General features: G+C 44.4%; 1 protein-coding gene across 2 annotated transcripts in view; it reads left to right on the forward strand.

Annotated features, from left to right (window-relative positions):
* Positions 1-20,393, forward strand: part of SFXN5 (sideroflexin 5) — a 401,437-nt gene that overhangs the window by 115,434 nt on the left and 265,610 nt on the right. For both annotated transcript variants that reach the window (XR_011030199.1, XM_068274564.1), the window contains exons 4-6: positions 4,111-4,137; positions 9,716-9,770; positions 12,421-12,446. Coding sequence is in view for 1 of the 2 variants with exons in the window: in XM_068274564.1 (XP_068130665.1) it covers positions 4,111-4,137; positions 9,716-9,770; positions 12,421-12,446 (108 nt within the window). In the remaining variant the exon portion in view is untranslated. The remainder of the gene's footprint in view (positions 1-4,110; positions 4,138-9,715; positions 9,771-12,420; positions 12,447-20,393) is intronic.

A 20,393-nucleotide genomic window follows, 5' to 3' on the forward strand; every position in this document is an offset into this window, starting at 1 on the left:
ATTAGTGTCTGCAGTATGGGAGGGACATGGGGCGGTCCTCTCCTGCTCTGATATCAGTGTCTGCAGTATGGGAGGGACATGGGGCGGTCCTCTCCTGCTCTGATATTAGTGTCTGCAGTATGGGAGGGACATGGGGCGGTCTTCTCCTGGTCTGATATCAGTGTCTGCGGTGTGGAAGGGACAGGCACAGAAGCTGCGGATGAGAAGCATCGTTTTATTCATTGTGTCATAACTGCTAATATTGGGAAACCACAGTTGCTCACTTAAAGGACAATCCTGTCAGATCTGACGTTCTATGTCAGTAATACCTGATCTGCTGCATGCTTGTTCAGGGTCTGTGGCTGAAGATATTAAGGTGCCCAGACATCAGAAGACATATGGGCAGATCGACCTAGAGACAGATCTCTATTATGGGGATACACCACAGCCCGTTCCCTGATCAGCGTCAGCATGAATTATCTCGGGAATCGGCCATGCGATGCCGCTTCGCTACCCCCCCTGCGCTGTGCCACCTAATGTAAAATGTTCACGCCTGGTGCAGTATACTTTACCTGTCCGTCACTGTCTCCGGGCTCCGTCTACATACACGCGCCCCACATGGTTACCGCCCCACACCCGACCAAGCAAGTCAGCACTACATCTTGCAGCATGTCCGATCAATACATGTGACCAATTTCAGCCCAAAATTGGTCTCATCGTGGATTGGGAGTGCTCTTGGCAGCTCTGATTTTCATGGGATTCAATAATAATAATCGGATGGTCGATTGGCCGCCGAGTCACCTGATGTATGGCCACTTTTAGAGGCAGACAGGGTATTATTCAGGGGGTCAGTGGCGCAGGGGCATTTTGCAGGGGGTCAATGGTGAGGCTGTTTTTTGCTGGGGATCAGTTTGCAGGGGGCATGTTGCAGGGGGTCAGTGGCGGGGGGGGGGGGGGGGGGGCAGTATTTTGCAGGGGTCAGTGGGGGAGCATGTTGCAGGGGGTCAGTAGCGGGAAGGGGGGGGGGCATTTTGCAGGTGCCAGCGGCGCGGGGGTCAATGGGGAGGGGGCATGTTGCAGAGGGTCAGTGGTGGGGGGGAGACATTTTGCAGGGGGTTAGTGGCAGGGGGTATTTTGCAGGGGGTCAGTTGCATGGGGGCATTTTGCTGGGGTCAGTGGCGTGGGGGTCAGTGGGGGGGGGCATTTTGCAGGGGTCAGTGGCGCTGTGGCATTTTGCAGGGGGTCAGCGGCAGGGGGTATTTTGCAGGGGTCAGTGGCGCGGGGGTCAGTGGGGGGGGGGGGGGGGGCATTTTGCAGGGGGTCAGTGGCGCTGGGGCATTTTGCAGGGGGTCAGTGGCAGGGGGTATTTTGCAGGGCGTCAGTGGCAGGGGGCATTTTGCAGGGGTCAGTGGGGGGGGGAAGTGGCAGGGGGTCAATGGCGCTGGGGCACTTTGCAGGGGGTCAGTGGCAGGGTTTTTTTTTTTTGCAGGGGGTCAGTGGCAGGGGGTATTTTGCAGGGGTCAGTGGGAGGGCATGTGGCAGGGGGTCAGTGGCGCGGGGTATTTTGCAGGGGGTCAGTGGGGGGAGCTGCGTCCTGCGGGTTATGTGGCCCAGCTTAGGCAGTGTATGCCGCACTTCCTGCGCAGCGTCCCGGCTTCCTCTGCCATCCATCAGAGGTGTGAAAAGACGCTGATGACTCCTCATTACCGCTGTCTCCATGCAATCATCAGAGCAGCAGGGTGACCCCGCACCGTCCCCAACGCCACTCAGGTTAAAGAGCTCCCTGCACTCCAGATAATGGCCTTTTTATCACCCTGTGGAATAGTGTGCGGACACATCGCAGCATCCACACCTCGCATGACAGCCGTGTTTTATGTGAGCAAGATCATTATTTTACCCCCATCCCCATGCCTGGCCCAGCTGCCTCTCCATAATCCATAATCTAATTATAACCGTCCAGCAACATGGCGGCACATCTGCAGCTCCTGTGCTGTGAGCAGGACTATTAAAAGGTGGCTCCGCATTTATTAAACTGACCTGTATAAGAACAAACACGCAATAGCAAGAGCTTAAACTGAACACACGATTTTTGACCTTTAAAGGACCTCTGTCACGAAAATCTTAAAATTTAAAATATATGTAAACATTTGCAATTAAGAAGTACGTTTCTCCCAGTGTAAAATGAGCCATACATTACTTCTCTCCTATGTTGCTGTCACTTACAGTAGGTAGTAGGAATCTGACAGAACCAATTTTTTTGGACTAGCCCATCTCATTATAGGGGGTTCACAGGGATTTCCTTATTTTCAAAATGCACTTAGTGTATGGCAGTTGTTCTGTCCATCTGCCAAAAAAGTGTACAGTGAGCAGGGAGGCTGGTCAGCATCCGTGTATAAATCTTTTTCAGGGAATGTCAGAATAAAGGCCATGCTGAGATTCCCCTATGGAGAGATGGACTAGCCCAAAACCTGTCGGTAATGTCAGATTTCTACTACTTACTGTAAGTGACAGCAACATAGGAGAAAAGTCATGTATGGCTTATTTTACTCTGGAAGAAATGTACTTCTTATTTGTATGCGTTTTGAATTTTAAGATTTTTGCGATAGTTCCTCTTTAAAGCAGACCTGAACTCTTGCACAGGAGAGAAGGAAAACCTAGAGAAATGCACCCTGTATGTATTTAGAGAGATAAGCCTGTCTAATTCCCCCTCATCTGTCAGTAATCTACCTGTAACTTTGTGTCGCTACAGGAATCTCCTCTGCCATGTCAGAGCAACTAATTTGTAAACACAGAATGTTAACCTTATGTCTGCTTCCATGAAAGCAGGAAGTAGACGCACTGCAGATTTATTGCAGGATTTGTATGAGCTGTAACAAAGAATTGTTCTTCATTTAAAGGTTGTTATGCTGTTGCTTATCTTTTACGGCAGAGAGAAAGTTCTGAGTTCAGGCCCGCTTTAAAGGGTCACTGTAGTGACATAGAATAGAATGCAGTGCATTGTTCAGGATAACCATTTTTACAGCAATTTTCCCGGTTTCAGCATTAGAAACGCTTACTAAATCTATATTTTGACGTATATTGTATGTAATGCTGCCCTCCCAGTGATGCTTGGCCGAAGCTATATGGAATTCTCATCGTTGCAGTAGAGTAGTAAATCCAGGAGCACTCGTCAATAAAATTCATCTCTTTAATAAATCTTCTCTTAAAAAATGCTTTCATCAATCAACAGTGAAAGATATAAAACACTTTATACTTATCAGGCACCAGATAGTAACCAAAGGAATGTGTATCATCCATGTACAGCAGCCCCTCCCATTCCATGTGCAGCCCCCTCTTCCATGTGTATCATCCATGTACAGCAGCCCCCTCCCATTCCATGTGCAGCCTCCTTTTCCATGTGTAATATCCATGTACAGCAGCCCCTCCCATTCCATGTGCAGCCCCCTCTTCCATGTACAGCAGCCCCCTCCCATTCCATGTGTGGCCTCCTCTTCCATGTGTAACATCCATGTACTGTAGCCCCTCCCATTCCATGTACAGCAGCCCCCTCCCATTACATGTGCAGCCCCCTCTTCCATGTGTAACATCCAGAGCCGGATCATCCACCAGGCAAACCTAGGCAGTTGCCCGAGGCCTGAAGAAAGTCTAGGGGCCTAGTGGATGCTTGCTCCTACCAAATCCTACTTAAAAAAAAGGCAGGTCTGGTATCATCCATGTACATCAGCCTCTTTCTTTCATAAACGGCTCCCTTGAGCATCAGTTTCCGTTTTCATGTGTTGCTCCCCATTTTCAGCCTCCTCTTTCATATGTAGTAACCCCTCCTTCATGTTCAGGTGCCCCCTTGGCCTGCAGCTGCCCAAGGCCCGGGCCTTTGTGACCTTTCCAGAAATGTGGCCTTGGTTCCTGTGCTGACAGGTCCCCTGATGTCTTGCACCCAGCCCCAGCACTGAAGCCCATAACATGTGGCTGCCATCATTTCTACCTGAAGTCACTGGCCCATGATCTGTATTTGTGTTTGGCTTCAAAGGAATGAAAAGACCTTGTCCCCCTTCTTTCCTGTCCCCATGTGACACGTAGCCATGTGCCGTGTGCTTGGACATTACTCACTGTTATTGTTTTTCTGTTTTTCAGCTCTGGGCAGCTCAGAAGATAAAACAGGTGAGTCTTTTGTATACTCTATACATACACAGTCTCTTGTATTGTTAATGGTTAGTGACATGCAAATAATTCTAAGTTGGTGCAAAGTTCAAGCTGATTTTATGCAAATATGTCGCTTGGAAATGGACCAATCAAATGCTGCAGTTCATTGATCTCCCACTCACCACATCTGCTGGAAGCTGCTCTGTTGTCTGTCCTCGCCCTCTCCATGGAATCAATAATAATAATAATAATATAATAATAATAATAATCTGAACATTTGTATAGCGCTTTTCTCCTGTCGGACTCAAAGCGCTCAAGAGCTGCAGCCACTGGGGCGCGCTCAAGAGGCCACCCTGCAATGTTAGGGAGTCTTGCCTTGAACTCCTTACTGAATAGGTACTTGACCTAGCCAGGATTCGAACCCTGGTCTCCCATGTCTCCACCCTGGAATCAAATGCATCTCTAGCCTCACTGACCCCCACAGGGATTGGGAATCAATCCCTTGTGCAACAGTACTCCTCACACAAGTGTATAAAGCTCTAGACCAGAACCGGCTAACACCAGCCCTCCAGGGCCATCTCCATGCCATTGTTTAGGATGGACTGAACTACCTTCACATTAGAGTGCAGGTGTCCAACTCCAGTCCTCCAGGGCCATAGCCATGCCAGTGTTTACGATGGACTGAGAAATGGAGTAATCTGCTCTACTTCATGAGCCACAACCTTTCCTGATTCAATACCATCAATTAATTTGAGCTGTGCCAAAATTGTGTGAGGACCTCGGCCCATGAGGACTGGAGTCAGACACCCTGACCTAGATGGCAATATTTACTTCTGAATGACAAACTATACAATCAAAAAATTTCAGATCAAGAGTGAATTATTCTTTAAAGGACAACTGAACTGAGAGAGATATGGGGGCTACCATATTTATTTCCTTTTAACCTGCCTGGCGTTCTATTAAGATCGCCAGGCAGGCTGCGGGAGGGTTTTTTTTTAATAAAAAAAAACTATTTCATGCAGCCAACTGAAAGTTGGCTGCATGAAAGCCCACTAGAGGGCGCTCCGGAGGCGTTCTTCCGATCGCCTCCGGCGCCCAGAATAAACAAGGAAGGCCGCAATGAGCGGCCTTCCTTGTTTTGCTTACATCGTCGCCATAGCGACGAGCGGAGTGACGTCATCGACATCCTGACGTCAGCCGCCTCCGATCCAGCCCTTAGCGCTGGCCGGAACTTTTTGTTCCGGCTACGCTGGGCTCAGGCAGCTGGGGGGACCCTCTTTCGCCGCTGCTCGCGGCGGATCGCCGCAGAGCGGCGGCGATCAGGCAGCACACGTGGCTGGCAAAGTGCCGGCTGCGTGTGCTGCTTTTTATTTGAGCCAAATCGGCCCAGCAGGGCCTGAGCGGCAGGCTCCGGCGGTACTGGACGAGCTGAGCTCGTCCAGACCGCCCAGCAGGTTAAGCAATACCAGTTGCTTGGCAGCCCTGCTGACCTATTTGGCTGCAGTAGTGTCTGAATCGCACCAGAAACAAGCATACAGCTGATTTTTTCAGATTTGACAATAATGTCAGAAACACCTGATCTGCTGCATGCTTGTTCAGAGGCTGTGGCTAGACGTATTAGAGGCAGATGATCAGCAGGGCTGCCAGGCACTGGTATTGCTTAACCTCCTTGGTGGTAACCCCCAGCTACGTTTGGGGTGGAAAACCGCAGCTCAGAGCAGTAACCCCGACCTGCACTCGGGGTAGCCACCGGAGGCTCTATGTCTATGCAGAGCAGTGTGCGCAGCGGTCGTTTCAACTCAACTCCCGGGGGATCCCGACACGGACGCCATTCTTCTTCCTCTCCTCCAAGGCTTTGCTTCCCCCTGGTGAGATTGCCGTATGTCGTCATGATGACAGCCAGCAATCTCACTTTAGGGTCACAGCGCCACCCAGAGGATGGAGGGAAAACTGCAGCGCTGGAGCCCAGCTAGGTGAGTGAGTGCTGAAGCCGCTGCAGAACTCCCTAGCAGCATGATTTTTATTACAGGTTTTAGGGTCTGAAAGCATGCAAAAAAATTGCACCGCTTTTAGACCCTAAAATCCAGAAAAAAATCATACCGCCAAGGGGGTTAAAAGGAAATAAATATGGCAGTCTCCATATCCCTCTCGCTTCAGTTGTCCTTTAAGGAGGCCAAAAAGTCTGGTCCCAAAAGGGTTAATGGCTGTGTGTTATTTTGATGGGAAAGCACATTGACACTTTTGTGAGGTAAGTCCTCACTGCTGGTGCGGTCCTTTCCCAGCTCTACTGACAGGTGGCTGCCCTCAGTGCGGACTGCCTCACCTATGGGTAAATTCCTCCGCCACACCCCTCTGCCTTTCAGTAATATCCTTTTGGTGCCATCAGTGTAAAAATACGCGCCTCGGCGAGTCCCGCTTGTAATTAATCAGAAGTTAATTAAGGACGTGTTAATTGATGACACCTTAAAAAGCCACAAAAACAAACCTGAGTCATAAAATGAAGGAAAAAAATAAATAAATAAAAATGTTGATTGTCAATCCCTATAAAATGGCGGAGATACCTGTCCATCGCCCCCTATTGGTGTCCTGGAGCTTTTACAGTCTGAAAGAAAGACAAGAATACCCTTCCCATGATCCTGTTCTGCAGCTTTCTGCTTCTCCTGCTCCATCTTTGTGTTAATCCTGGAAGAAGCACAGTTTAGAAGGTGCTTTATAGAAAAGACAGGTAGCACACATATTAGGTGGTAAAACACCTTTTATTTTAAAAGAACGAAAATAAATAAATAAGTCGTAGATGCCTTAGGACAACCGAGCCATAAGGACTGCCAATTTATGTGCATTTAATGCGGGCTGTGGTATTGTGCCGCTAATGTACCATCTGCTGCCTCTACCTTGGTACGGAGGTGAGACTTGAGAGCGCGCACCCGAACTTGACATCTGAGAGTTTGACATGCCCAGCGGGTCATTCAGCAGGTTGGATTTTTTGCAAGCGGTGCTCATGGTAATCAGTGCTTAGCGTAGAGCATGGAGGCTGCTGGGAGACGAGGGAGGCTGAGCAGATTTGTGTCATGGAAGACAACCATTATCACTAGCTTCATTGTTTAGGAGCTTGTTCTGAAGACTAGGTCATGTGTTCCATTGTTGTGAAGGAACTGAGGTTCTATATTTTCTTTGGAGGGGATAGGAATGGAGATGAGATCATATATTTAGGACAGGTAGTGCAGTGATTAGATATGAAGTCAAATGTTTGGTACAGACCGTGTAGGGATGATGATGAGGTCATGCAAGCTAAAAACTCTTCCCAAGTCTTTGGTGCTGCAGAATGCAGGGTCACAGCACTTTGAGTCCCAAGTAGGAAAAGCGCTATATATTATTATTATTATTACTGTATTATACATTTGGTAGTGTAAGGTTGGAGATGAGGTCATACATTTTATACAGGTAGAGTAGGGTTGGAGATGAGGTAATTCTTTTGATATAAGTAATGTACTAGGGCTGAAGTTCATACATTTTATATAGGACGGTGATGAGGTCATATATTTGGTATTGGTAACGTATGGCTGGGGATGGGGTCATACCTATAGCACAGATATAGTAACAGAGCTGCAGATTGTGTCAAACATTTGGTAGGGGTAACGTAGTGATGGGGAAGAGGTCATACATTTGGTAGACGTAATGCAGTTGGAACCTGCTATAAGGACAACTGGAGAACCTGTTACAGGGTCATGGATGCTGAAGGCCCATGGAAGCGCATAGGGTATGAAGGCTCATTGAAGCGCATGGGGTATGAAGGCGCATTGAAGTACATGGGGTAAAAAGACTAATTGAAGCACATGGGGAATGAAGGCTCATTGAAGCACATGGGGTATGAAGGCTCATGGGGTATGAAGGCTCATTGAAGCGCATGGGGTATGAAGGCTCATTGAAGTGCATGGGGTATGAAGGCTCATTGAAGTACATGGGGTATGAAGGCTCATTGAAGTTCATGGAGTAGGAAGGCTCATTAAAGCACATGGGGTATGAAGGCTCATTGAAGCACATGGGATATGAAGGCTCATTGAAGTACATGGGGTTTGAAGGCTCATGGAAGCGCATAGGGCATGAAGGCTTATTTAAGCACATGGGGTATGAAGGCTCATTGAAGCACATGGGGTATGAAGGCTCATTGAAGCACATGGGGTATGAAGGCTCATTAAAGCACATGGGGTATGAAGGCTCATTGAAGCACATGGGGTATGAAGGCTCATTGAAGCACATGGGGTATGAAGGCTCATTGAAGCACATGGGGTATAAAAGTTCATTGAAGCACATGGGGAGTGAAGGCTCATTGAAGCACGTGGGCAGCATAGGCTTGCCCATTTGGTACAGTTCCAAAGAAAAGATGCATTTGCAAAAATTGTTGAATAGCTTGATGCTGGCCATGAGAATCTATACAAAATATACAGTGCATCAAAGCTATCTCGGTATTGGTGTGTAGACCAGTCAAGAGAATCCATGTTGACCCCTGTCCACCACCCAAAATGCCTACAGTGCAAATATCCACGTCAGAATTGAACCATTAAGCAACAGTAGATAATCTGGTATGATTAATTATATCTATAGCGAGGAGAGGGCCAGCGCATACCACAAAGGCTGCATCTGAAATGACCAACAGCTCACATGTGCAGCACCTCTAATAAGCTATGTGCACACTTCGCATTCAATTCAGATGCAAATCATATGCGTAACTACTATTACTTACCATGCAAACGGGAAACTCAGGAATACAGGCTGGGAGCAGCTAACCTGGTAGTTACATACTAGCAAAATTATGAAAGGGGGGGGGGGTTGCGCATCCCTAAAAAACATGCTACAATTGACTGGTTAATCGCTCAGGCATGCACCACCTCTATTAGGCTGAAAATGCATGCCCTGCATCCAAAACAAATGCTACATTTATTATACTATGGAGGAACTTTGGCTTCCACTATAGTTTGCATGCAAAGTATAATATACTGGACACTTGCACCATGGTGAGGTAGTTCTCCGCGCAAGTGGCCTAACCTAAATTAAAAACAACATATGTATAACCTTGGGAGCAGCTAAGCAAAAATGTGTAACTTACATTTTAATGGACATACTAGCAAAATTATGAAAAGGGGGGGTTGCGCATCCCTAAAAACATGCTGCAATTGACTGGTTAATCGCTCAGGCATGCACCACCTCTATTTAGTTCTATCAAGTTAGGCTACTTTATTTTATCCACTTGCGCGGAGAACTACCTCACTGTGGTGCAGGTGTCCAGTATACTATACTTTGCATGCAAACTATAGTGGAAGCCAACGTTCCTCCATAGTATAATAAATGTAGCATTTGTTTTGGACGCAGGGCATGCATTTTCAGCCTTTGGTCTCCCATGTCAAAGGCAGAGCCCTTAACCAGTACACTATCCAGCCTCTATATCTCTGTTAGCCTCCATATTCACCAGATCTCCATCCAGTCGAGCGTCTGGAGTATGTGCTGGAAAATGAATCCGATCTTTGTGGCATCGGCTTGCAGCCTACAGGACTTACAGGAAGGAGGGTGTGCTGCTAATGTATATTTCTCTTTGCTGCAGGCCATCATTCACCCGGACACCAATCAGAAGATATTCATGCCTTTCCGAATGTCAGGTACCACTGTCTTATCTCTGCACTATACTAACCCTGTCCTCTTCCTCCTACCCCGTTGTGTGCCTATGTAGGCTGTTACCAGGGATACAGTCATCGTAGCTTTGCCCTCATTATTTTTATAATTCCGTGATATATTCTGGTACTTTAGTACTAAATACTTTATTCAATACATTGCATAGCTAAAAATAGAAGAAATAAATGATTGATACTTGCCATGTAATTTGTCCATGCTGTTTGTTTCACCATGATCCTGCGGGTCATAATCTTCACCGCTAGCAGGCATGAAAAAAAACAGACTGAACCAACTTCCGTTATGTTTAAACCCACCCACTAAATGCTTAGGGTGTGTCAGGGGCATGATTAGGGGCATGGAAAATCTGGAAAGTATTCACAGTGCATCATTTTTTCCATACTTCCCAACTTTTTGAGATAAGGAAGAGGGACGCTTAAACCACGCCCCTAATCACACCCCTGACACACCCCTAGTCATGCATGCCATAAAGATTTCATAAGAAAAATATGTTGTTTTCTAATTCAAGCCACACTGGTCCTTTCTATCCTGGTTCAGTTCATATTAACATTTTAAAAATAAGAAATATATCAATTTAGAGGATAGGAATAAAGTTTTTTCAATGAAACACATTTTTCAGTAGGAAAATACAAATATTCACATAGTTCTGCACATCAGTCCTGAAAGAGGGACCAATGAGGGAGAAAGAGGGACTGGGTTCCCAATGAGGGACTGTCCCTCCAAAAGAGGGACAGTTGGGAGCTATACTTTTTACGGTATTTTTCCGTTAGCAGGGCACATCCACTAGGTGGCGATAATTACTATTCCCCCTCCAGGCCGCCATGGATAGTAAGGAAAGATGTAATTTTGGTGGAGTTTTATCGCCATCTAGTGGATGCGCCCGGCTAACGGAAAAGTACCCTTTTTCCACATTTTCTGTCACAGTCAATTACAGCACATACATTTGCAAAAATCTCAAGTACACTTTTTTCATGTTGTCATCATGGGGTGCTGTGTGTGGAATTCTGTGAAAAAAAAAAAGTGAATTGAATCCATTTTGGAATAAGACTGTAACAGCAAAATGTGGAAATTGGAAAAAAGTAATGCCCTGAGATAAAGTAAAGTGGGTAAAGAGGGTATCTGATACTAATTGGGATGAAGTTCAGTCCTGCGTTAGGCCAGAAACCCACTAGGACCGCTTTTCTGAGCGCTTTGTGATTTGAAAAGCTCTTGCTAATGTAATGCTATGGGAGTGATCCCACTTAACCTATTTTGGTTCCTGGACGTAGAAACTACGTCCAGGAACCATGCGCGCTCCCGCGGCCGATCGCACGCGTGCTCCCGTCCCGCGGTTCGTTAGCCAGGCAATCAGTGAATCGGGCTATGGTGCCCGATCACTGATTGCTCTCCCCCGCTGAAAAAGCGACAGCTTCTCTCGGAAGCTGTGCTTTTTCTGGCTGTCGCCTCCCCCATGCGTCACTCTAAGCGTGTGTTACGCTTAGAGTGATGTCATGTAAACAAACTCATGGCCGCCATCTTGTGGCCAAAAAGTAAAACTACAACTAAAATAAAAAAATAATAAAAATCAACACACATTTACATTAAAAACCTATAGTTTACCTCCCACCCTCCCAAAAATACCCACACAAAATGTTTAATATATTAAAAAAAAAAACATTACAATAAAAAAAAAAAAAATGTAAATATTTAGCTAAGGGTCTAAACTTTTTAAATATCAATGTAAAGATGAAATATTTCTATATTTTTTTTATTTTAAACTTGTAAATAGTGATAGATGCAAAACGGAAAATATGCACCTTTATTTCCAAATAAAATATTGTCGCCATACATTGTGATAGGGACATAATTTTAACGGTGTAATAACCGGGACATATGGGCAAATACAATACGTGAGTTTTAATTATGGAGGCATGTATTATTTTAAAACTATAATGGCTGAAAACTGAGAAATAATGATTTTTTTCTGTTTTTTTCTTATTCTTCCTTTTAAAATGCATTTACAGTAAAGTGGCTCTTAGCAAAATGTACCCCCCAAAGGAAGCCTAATTGGTGGCGGAAAAAACAAGATATAGATCAGTTCATTGTGATACGTAGTGATAAAGTTATAGGCTAATGAATGGGAGGTGAACATTGCTCAAGTGAAAACGACGGAACGCGAATGGGTTAAGCGATGTGATTTCATAAAAATTCCCCATAGCATTGCATTAGTAAGAGCTTTTTCAAATCCCTAGCGCTCCTAGTGGGTTTCTGGCCTTAGAGTCCCTCCTTTTAAGGGTGTATTTGCTGATTCTGCGGCTGCCTCTCTTGTGAGTAGACTTACCTGCTGTCCATTTTCAGCACTGTCACACACAGCCTTGCTGAGACTTGTACAGGATCTTTTCATAACTATGCTTATTTTCAATTCTTCTACTGCTAAATGAACACTTGTACCCTTCAGCACCTCAGTAACTGAGGGAAAGGGTTGACTAATGACCAGACTGCTTGCTTGCGGAACATTGCTAAGATCCCCCTAGTGGCAAAGAGTAGTATGCAAGAAAGAACATATTACCCGTGCTGCTAATGTAATATTATGTACTGTAATGTATATCTAAAAGTGACTATATTTTCTTGTATTTCCAGGTTATATTCCCTTTGGGACCCCCATAGTAAGTATTTAGGTGGCTGTTTTCTTGCCCTGATAATCAGATGAGGTGGCCAGCCGTCTGTTGTGCCTATTTTGCATTCCAGCTGAATTAGCAGATGTGACGCTTGTGTCTAGAAGAAATCTAATGCACCATTCAATTTCCTGTTAGAATTTCTGTTAGATTTACCTGCCAGATAGATTTTTTTCCAACATGTTGGAAAAAATCTAACTGGCAGGGAAATCTAACAGAAAATCTAACAGAAACTTGCATGGTGTGTACCTAGCATAAGACAAGCAATTGATCAGATGATAGAATTCTAAAGGTGCCCATTAACGGTACAATTTTTTTACTTTTTTTCAATCAGAGAAATTCAATCAATTATTCCATTTGGGCAAATCGTTTTTAAAATTATTTTTTGAGGTACCATACTTGAATGTTCGGTTTTTCAGAAAATCTGAGAATATCGAATATGAAGAAAAAGTTGATTTATCTAATAGTATTGCCTTATACAACCTACCACACGCTATACAATTTCACAAACCATCACCCAGATTTTTTTCAACATGTCCGATCAGATTTTTATCTAAAAAATTGAATAATCGTTTTTTTCCCTATTGGAGGAAAAACATATTCTTTTTGATTTTCACTCTATTTGATCGTTTTGGTTGAATAAATAAACGTTTTGAATTGTACCGTGTATGGGCACCAAAAGTCTCTGATTTTCTGGTTATAACCATGTTCTGAGGCAGGAAGTGATCACAGCAAAGCAGAGCAGTCTGTCACCTGATCAGACGGGTCACGTGATTCTCCATGAGGCGTCATAGACACTGGTTCTCCGCAGTCACTGGGATAGGGCTAGGTCACACTGGGTGCTTTTTCAGCGCTTTGCTGATCGCCAATGGCCATCAGCAAAGTGCTGCTTCGAATGTATACCTATGGATACATTCACACTGCAGCATTTGCGATCAGTCGCAAACGCGTTGCATGCAGCGTTTTGGGGGCGATCACGCTGTGATTATCATTCTATTGAACGGAAATCACAAGCGCAAATCGATCTGAATCGCGGTAAAGCGCCCAATGTGAACCAGCCCGTACTCTGTGCTGTTCAGGCCTAGAACCCACTAGAGCGCTTATTTGAGCATTTACCAAAATGCTCATGAAATCACTTACAAAATGCTAATTAAAAATGCTAGCGATTGCGCTGGGGATTTGCCATTTATAGTGGGTTCCAGGCCTCAGCCAGCGCTATGTAGTATTGTAAGTATGGTGAGGAGGATACTGTATGGAGTAGGCAATCCTTATTCCCTTTACTCCAGATATCCCACTGATTTGCTGGCTTCAGGGGTGTAAAAATAGTGCCCGCAACCCCTACCATCACTGGAGGACTTGGGAGGGCTGCTCCTGTATATAAATCAGCTTCTGCTGGTGGACAGGTCCTCTTCTCTTTAGTGTAGAAGCATCCGCATAGCCATTCTCTGTGTGGCCTCTGTCTCTCTCACATGACCTGCTGTATGGCGCTTCTACACTGAGAAGGAGTGAGGAGGACCCTTCTGCTGCCAGAAGTGGGTAACGTATAACGCTCCGCTGTTGCTCTACATTACGTACAGGTTGTGTCTGACATTTATAATTATTGTTCAGTATTTATATACAGCTGACATCTTCTACAGCAGGGTCGTATTTGTACTCTATACCGCTGTCACCAGCTGCCCTTGTTCAGTATAGGTAGCCAGATGACACCTTCCCTCTAGTGTACGTAACCTGATGACCCCCCCCCCCCCCCCCTCCAGTATAGGTAGCTAGATGACTCATCCCCCTTTCCCTCCAGTATAGTTAGCCGGATGACTCCCTTAACCACTTGAGGACTCAGCCTTTACCCCCCCTTAAGGACCAGCGCTGTTTTTTCCATTCAGACCACTGCAGCTTTAACGGTTTATTGCTCGCTCATACAACCTACCACCTAAATGAATTTTGGCTCCTTTTCTTCTCACTAATACAGCTTTCTTTTGATGCTATTTGATTGCTGCTGCGAGTTTTACTTTTTATTATATTCATCAAAAAAGACATGAATTTTGGCAAAAAAATGATTTTTTTTAACTTTCTGTGCTGACATTTTTCAAATAAAGTAAAATTTCTGTATACATGCAGCGCGAAAAATGTGGACAAACATGTTTTTGATGAAAAAAAACCCATTCAGTGTATATTTATTGGTTTGGGTAAAAGTTATAGCGTTTACAAACTATGGTGCAAAAAGTGAATTTTCCCATTTTTAAGCATCTCTGACTTTCCTGACTACCTGTCATGTTTCATGAGGTGCTAAAATTCCAGGATAGTATAAATACCCCACAAATAACCCCATTTTGGAAAGAAGACATCCCAAAGTATTCACTGAGAGGCATAGTGAGTTCATAGAAGATTTTATTTTTTGTCACAAGTTAGCGGAAAATGACAGTTTGTCACAAAAAAAAAAAAAAAAAAAAGGTTTCCATTTCTGCTAACTTGTAACAAAAAAAAATGAAATCTGCCATGGACTCAACATGCCCCTCAATGAATACCTTGAAGTGTCTATTTTTCAAAATGGGGTCATTTATGGGGTGTGTTTACTGTCCTGGCATTTTGGGGGGTGCGGAATTGTAAGCACCCCTGTAAAGCCTAAAAGTAGTCATTGCACTGTGGGCCTCTTAGCGCAGTTTGGCTGCAAAAAAGTGTCACACATATGGTATCGCTATACTCGGGAGAAGTAGTACAATGTGTTTTGGGGTGTATTTTTACACATACCCATGCTGGGTGGGAGAAATATCTCTGCAAATGACAATTTTTTGATTTTTTTACACACAATTGTCCATTTACAGAGTTATTTCTCCCACTCAGCATGGGTATGTATAAAAATACACCCCAAAACACATTGTACTACTTCTCCTGAGTACGGCGATACCACATGTGTGGCACTTTTTTGCACCCTAACTGCGCTAAGGGGCCCAAAGTCCAATGAGTACCTTTAGGATTTCACAGGTCATTTTGAGACATTTGGTTTCAAGACTACTCCTCACGGTTTAGGGCCCCTAAAATGCCAGGGCAGTATAGGAACCCCACAAATGACCCCATTTTACAAAGAAGACACCCCAAGGTACTCAATTAGGAGTATGGTGAGTTCATAGAAGATTTTACTTTTTGTCACAAGTTAGCGGAAAATGATTGTTATTGGGTTTTTTTTACCAAGTGTCATTTTCCGCTAACTTGTGACAAAAAATAAAATCTTCTATGAACTCACCATACTCCTAATTGAGTACCTTGGGGTGTCTTCTTTCTAAAATGGGGTCATTTGTGGGGTTCCTATACTGCTCTGGCATTTTAGGGGTCCTAAACCGTGAGGAGTAGTCTTGAAACCAAATGTTTCAAAATGACCTGTGAAATGCTAAAGGTACTCATTGGACTCTGGGCCCCTTAGCGCAGTTAGGGTGCAAAAAAGGGCCACACATGTGGTATCGCCGTACTCGGGAGAAGTAGTACAATGTGTTTTGGGGTGTATTTTTACACATACCCATATTGGGTGGGAGAAATATCTCTGTAAATGACAATTTTTTGATTTCTTTACACACAATTGTCCATTTACAGAGATATTTCTCCCACCCAATATGGGTATGTGTAAAAATACACCCCAAAACACATTGTACTACTTCTCCCGAGTACAGCGATACCACATATGTGGCACTTTTTTGCACCCTAACTGCGCTAAGGGGCCCAGAGTCCAATGAGTACCGTTACCATTTCACAGGTCATTTTGAGAAATTTGGTTTCAAGACTACTCCTCACGGTTTAGGGCCCCTAAAATGCCAGGGCAGTATAGGAACCCCACAAATGACCCCATTTTAGAAAGAAGACACCCCAAGGTACTCAATTAGGAGTATGGTGAGTTCATAGAAGATTTTACTTTTTGTCACAAGTTAGCGGAAAATGATTGTTATTGGTTTTTTTTACCAAGTGTCATTTTCCGCTAACTTGTGACAAAAAATAAAATCTTCTATGAACTCACCATACTCCTAACGGAATACCTTGGGATGTCCTCTTTGTAAAATGGGGTCATTTGTGGGGTTCCTATACTGCTCTGGCATTTTAGGGGCCCTAAACCGTGAGGAGTAGTCTTGAAACCAAATGTTTCAAAATGACCTGTGAAATGCTAAAGGTACTCATTGGACTCTGGGCCCCTTAGCGCAGTTAGGGTGCAAAAAAGTGCCACACATGTGGTATCGCCGTACTCTGGAGAAGTAGTACAATGTGTTTTGGGGTGTATTTTTACACATACCCATATTGGGTGGGAGAAATACCTCTGTAAATGACAATTTTTTGATTTCTTTACACACAATTGTCAATTTACAGAGATATTTCTCCCACCCAATATGGGTATGTGTAAAAATACACCCCAAAACACATAATACTACTTCTCCTGAGTACGGCGGTACCACATGTGTGGCACTTTTTTGCATCCTAACTGCGCTAAGGGGCCCAGAGTCCAATGAGTACCGTTAGCATTTCACAGGTCATTTTGAGAAGTTTGGTTTCAAGACTACTCCTCACGGTTTAGGGCCCCTAAAATGCCAGGACAGTATAGGAACCCCACAAATGACCCCATTTTACAAAGAGGACATCCTAAGGTATTCCGTTAGGAGTATGGTGAGTTCATAGAAGATTTTTTTTTTGTCACAAGTTAGTGGAAAATGACACTTGGTAAAAAAAACCCAATAAAAATCATTTTCCGCTAACTTGTGACAAAAAGCTAAATCTTCTATGAACTCACCATACTCCTAATTGAGTACCTTGGGGTGTCTTCTTTCTAAAATGGGGTCATTTGTGGGGTTCCTATACTGCTCTGGCATTTTAGGGGCCCTAAACCGTGAGGAGTAGTCTTGAAACCAAATGTTTCAAAATGACCTGTGAAATGCTAAAGGTACTCATTGGACTCTGGGCCCCTTAGCGCAGTTAGGGTGCAAAAAAGGGCCACACATGTGGTATCGCCGTACTCGGGAGAAGTAGTACAATGTGTTTTGGGGTGTATTTTTACACATACCCATATTGGGTGGGAGAAATATCTCTGTAAATGACAATTTTTTGATTTCTTTACACACAATTGTCCATTTACAGAGATATTTCTCCCACCCAATATGGGTATGTGTAAAAATACACCCCAAAACACATTGTACTACTTCTCCCGAGTACAGCGATACCACATATGTGGCACTTTTTTGCACCCTAACTGCGCTAAGGGGCCCAGAGTCCAATGAGTACCGTTACCATTTCACAGGTCATTTTGAGAAATTTGGTTTCAAGACTACTCCTCACGGTTTAGGGCCCCTAAAATGCCAGAGCAGTATAGGAACCCCACAAATGACCCCATTTTACAAAGAGGACATCCCAAGGTATTCCGTTAGGAGTATGGTGAGTTCATAGAAGATTTTATTTTTTGTCACAAGTTAGCGGAAAATGACACTTGGTAAAAAAACCCATTAACAATCATTTTCCGCTAACTTGTGACAAAAAATAAAATCTTCTATGAACTCACCATACTCCTAATTGAGTACCTTGGGGTGTCTTCTTTCTAAAATGGGGTCATTTGTGGGGTTCCTATACTGCTCTGGCATTTTAGGGGCCCTAAACCGTGAGGAGTAGTCTTGAAACCAAATTTCTCAAAATGACCTGTGAAATGCTAACGGTACTCATTGGACTCTGGGCCCCTTAGCGCAGTTAGGGTGCAAAAAAGGGCCACACATGTGGTATTGCCGTACTCGGGAGAAGTAGTACAATGTGTTTTGGGGTGTATTTTTACACATACCCATATTGGGTGGGAGAAATATCTCTGTAAATGGACAAATGTGTGTAAAAAAAATCAAAAAATTGTCATTTACAGAGTGATTTCTTCTACCCATCATGGGTATGTGTAAAAATACACCCTAAAACACATTGGTCTACTTCTCCCGGGTACGGCGATAGCACGTGTGGCACTTTTTTGCAGCCTAACTGCGCTAAGGGGCCCAACGTGCAATGACTACCTTTGGGCTTTACAGGGGTGGTCACAATTTAGCCCCCCCCCCACATGACAGGACAGTTAACAAACCCCACAAATGACCCCATTTTAAAAATAAGACACCACAAAGTATTCCATGAGGGGCATGGTGAGTTTATAAAAAAAATTCTTTTTTGTCACAAGTTAGCAGAAAAGGATACTTTGTGAAAAAAAACAAAAAACAACAATTTATGCTAACTTGTGACAAAAACAAAATCTTCTATGAACTCACCATGCACCTCACGGAATACTTTGGGGTGTCCTCTTTCCAAAATGGGGTCATTTGTGGGGTCTGTCCTGGCATTTTAGGGCCTCTGCAATCATTACATGTATGGCCAGTATTTCTGCTATACTCCTTATATTGGGCATACAGGTAGTGCATTCTGGGCTGAAAGGAAAAATGAACGGCAAACATCCCTTCATTCGCATCGATCAATGTGGATGAACAAATATCTGCCAAAAAATGTGAAACAAAAAGAAAAGAAAGAGAGACATAGGAGCTGCCACCCCAAAAATCCAAACCCACCAGCTCGTATGCCCAGGCAATCCTGATTTATTCATCCACATTGATCGATGTGAATGGAGAAATCATTGCTTGAGTTCTTTTTTGATACAAAGTGCTTGCCAAAGCATATGAACCCCAACACCACACCTTGGCCCATATGCCTCGGCAAACGTATCTTTTTTACTGTGGAGGAGAAATCTCGTCCTACAGCGCTGCATGCACTGATTTTGTGTAACCTGACAGAAGCGCAATGCTTCTGTCAGGATGCACCATCAGTGCTGCAGCTGATTGGTCGGTCGGTCGGTCGGTCTGGATAGAAAAAAGAGAGAAGAAAAACGAAAAAAACAAAACAAAAAGGAGGGGAAGGCGTCCGCCTGGACATAGGAGCTGCCACCCCAAAAATCCAAACCCACCAGCTCGTATGCCCAGGCAATCCTGATTTATTCATCCACATTGATCGATGTGAATGGAGAAATCATTGCTTGAGTTCTTTTTTGATACAAAGTGCTTGCCAAAGCATATGAATCCCCAACACCACACCTTGGCCCATATGCCTCGGCAAACGTATCTTTTTTACTGTGGAGGAGAAATCTCGTCCTACAGCGCTGCATGCACTGATTTTGTGTAACCTGACAGAAGCGCAATGCTTCTGTCAGGATGCACCATCAGTGCTGCAGCTGATTGGTCGGTCGGTCGGTCGGTCTGGATAGAAAAAAGAGAGAAGAAAAACGAAAAAAACAAAACAAAAAGGAGGGGAAGGCGTCCGCCTGGACATAGGAGCTGCCACCCCAAAAATCCAAACCCACCAGCTCGTATGCCCAGGCAATCCTGATTTATTCATCCACATTGATCGATGTGAATGGAGAAATCATTGCTTGAGTTCTTTTTTGATACAAAGTGCTTGCCAAAGCATATGAATCCCCAACACCACACCTTGGCCCATATGCCTCGGCAAACGTATCTTTTTTACTGTGGAGGAGAAATCTCGTCCTACAGCGCTGCATGCACCGATTTTGTGTAACCTGACAGAAGCGCAATGCTTCTGTCAGGATGCACCATCAGTGCTGCAGCTGATTGGTCGGTCGGTCGGTCGGTCGGTCTGGATAGAAAAAAGAGAGAAGAAAAACGAAAAAAACAAAACAAAAAGGAGGGGAAGGCGTCCGCCTGGACATAGGAGCTGCCACCCCAAAAATCCAAACCCACCAGCTCGTATGCCCAGGCAATCCTGATTTATTCATCCACATTGATCGATGTGAATGGAGAAATCATTGCTTGAGTTCTTTTTTGATACAAAGTGCTTGCCAAAGCATATGAATCCCCAACACCACACCTTGGCCCATATGCCTCGGCAAACGTATCTTTTTTACTGTGGAGGAGAAATCTCGTCCTACAGCGCTGCATGCACTGA

The sequence above is a fragment of the Hyperolius riggenbachi genome, chromosome 1, assembly GCF_040937935.1.
Source record: "Hyperolius riggenbachi isolate aHypRig1 chromosome 1, aHypRig1.pri, whole genome shotgun sequence".
Taxonomy (NCBI): Eukaryota; Metazoa; Chordata; class Amphibia; order Anura; family Hyperoliidae; genus Hyperolius; species Hyperolius riggenbachi.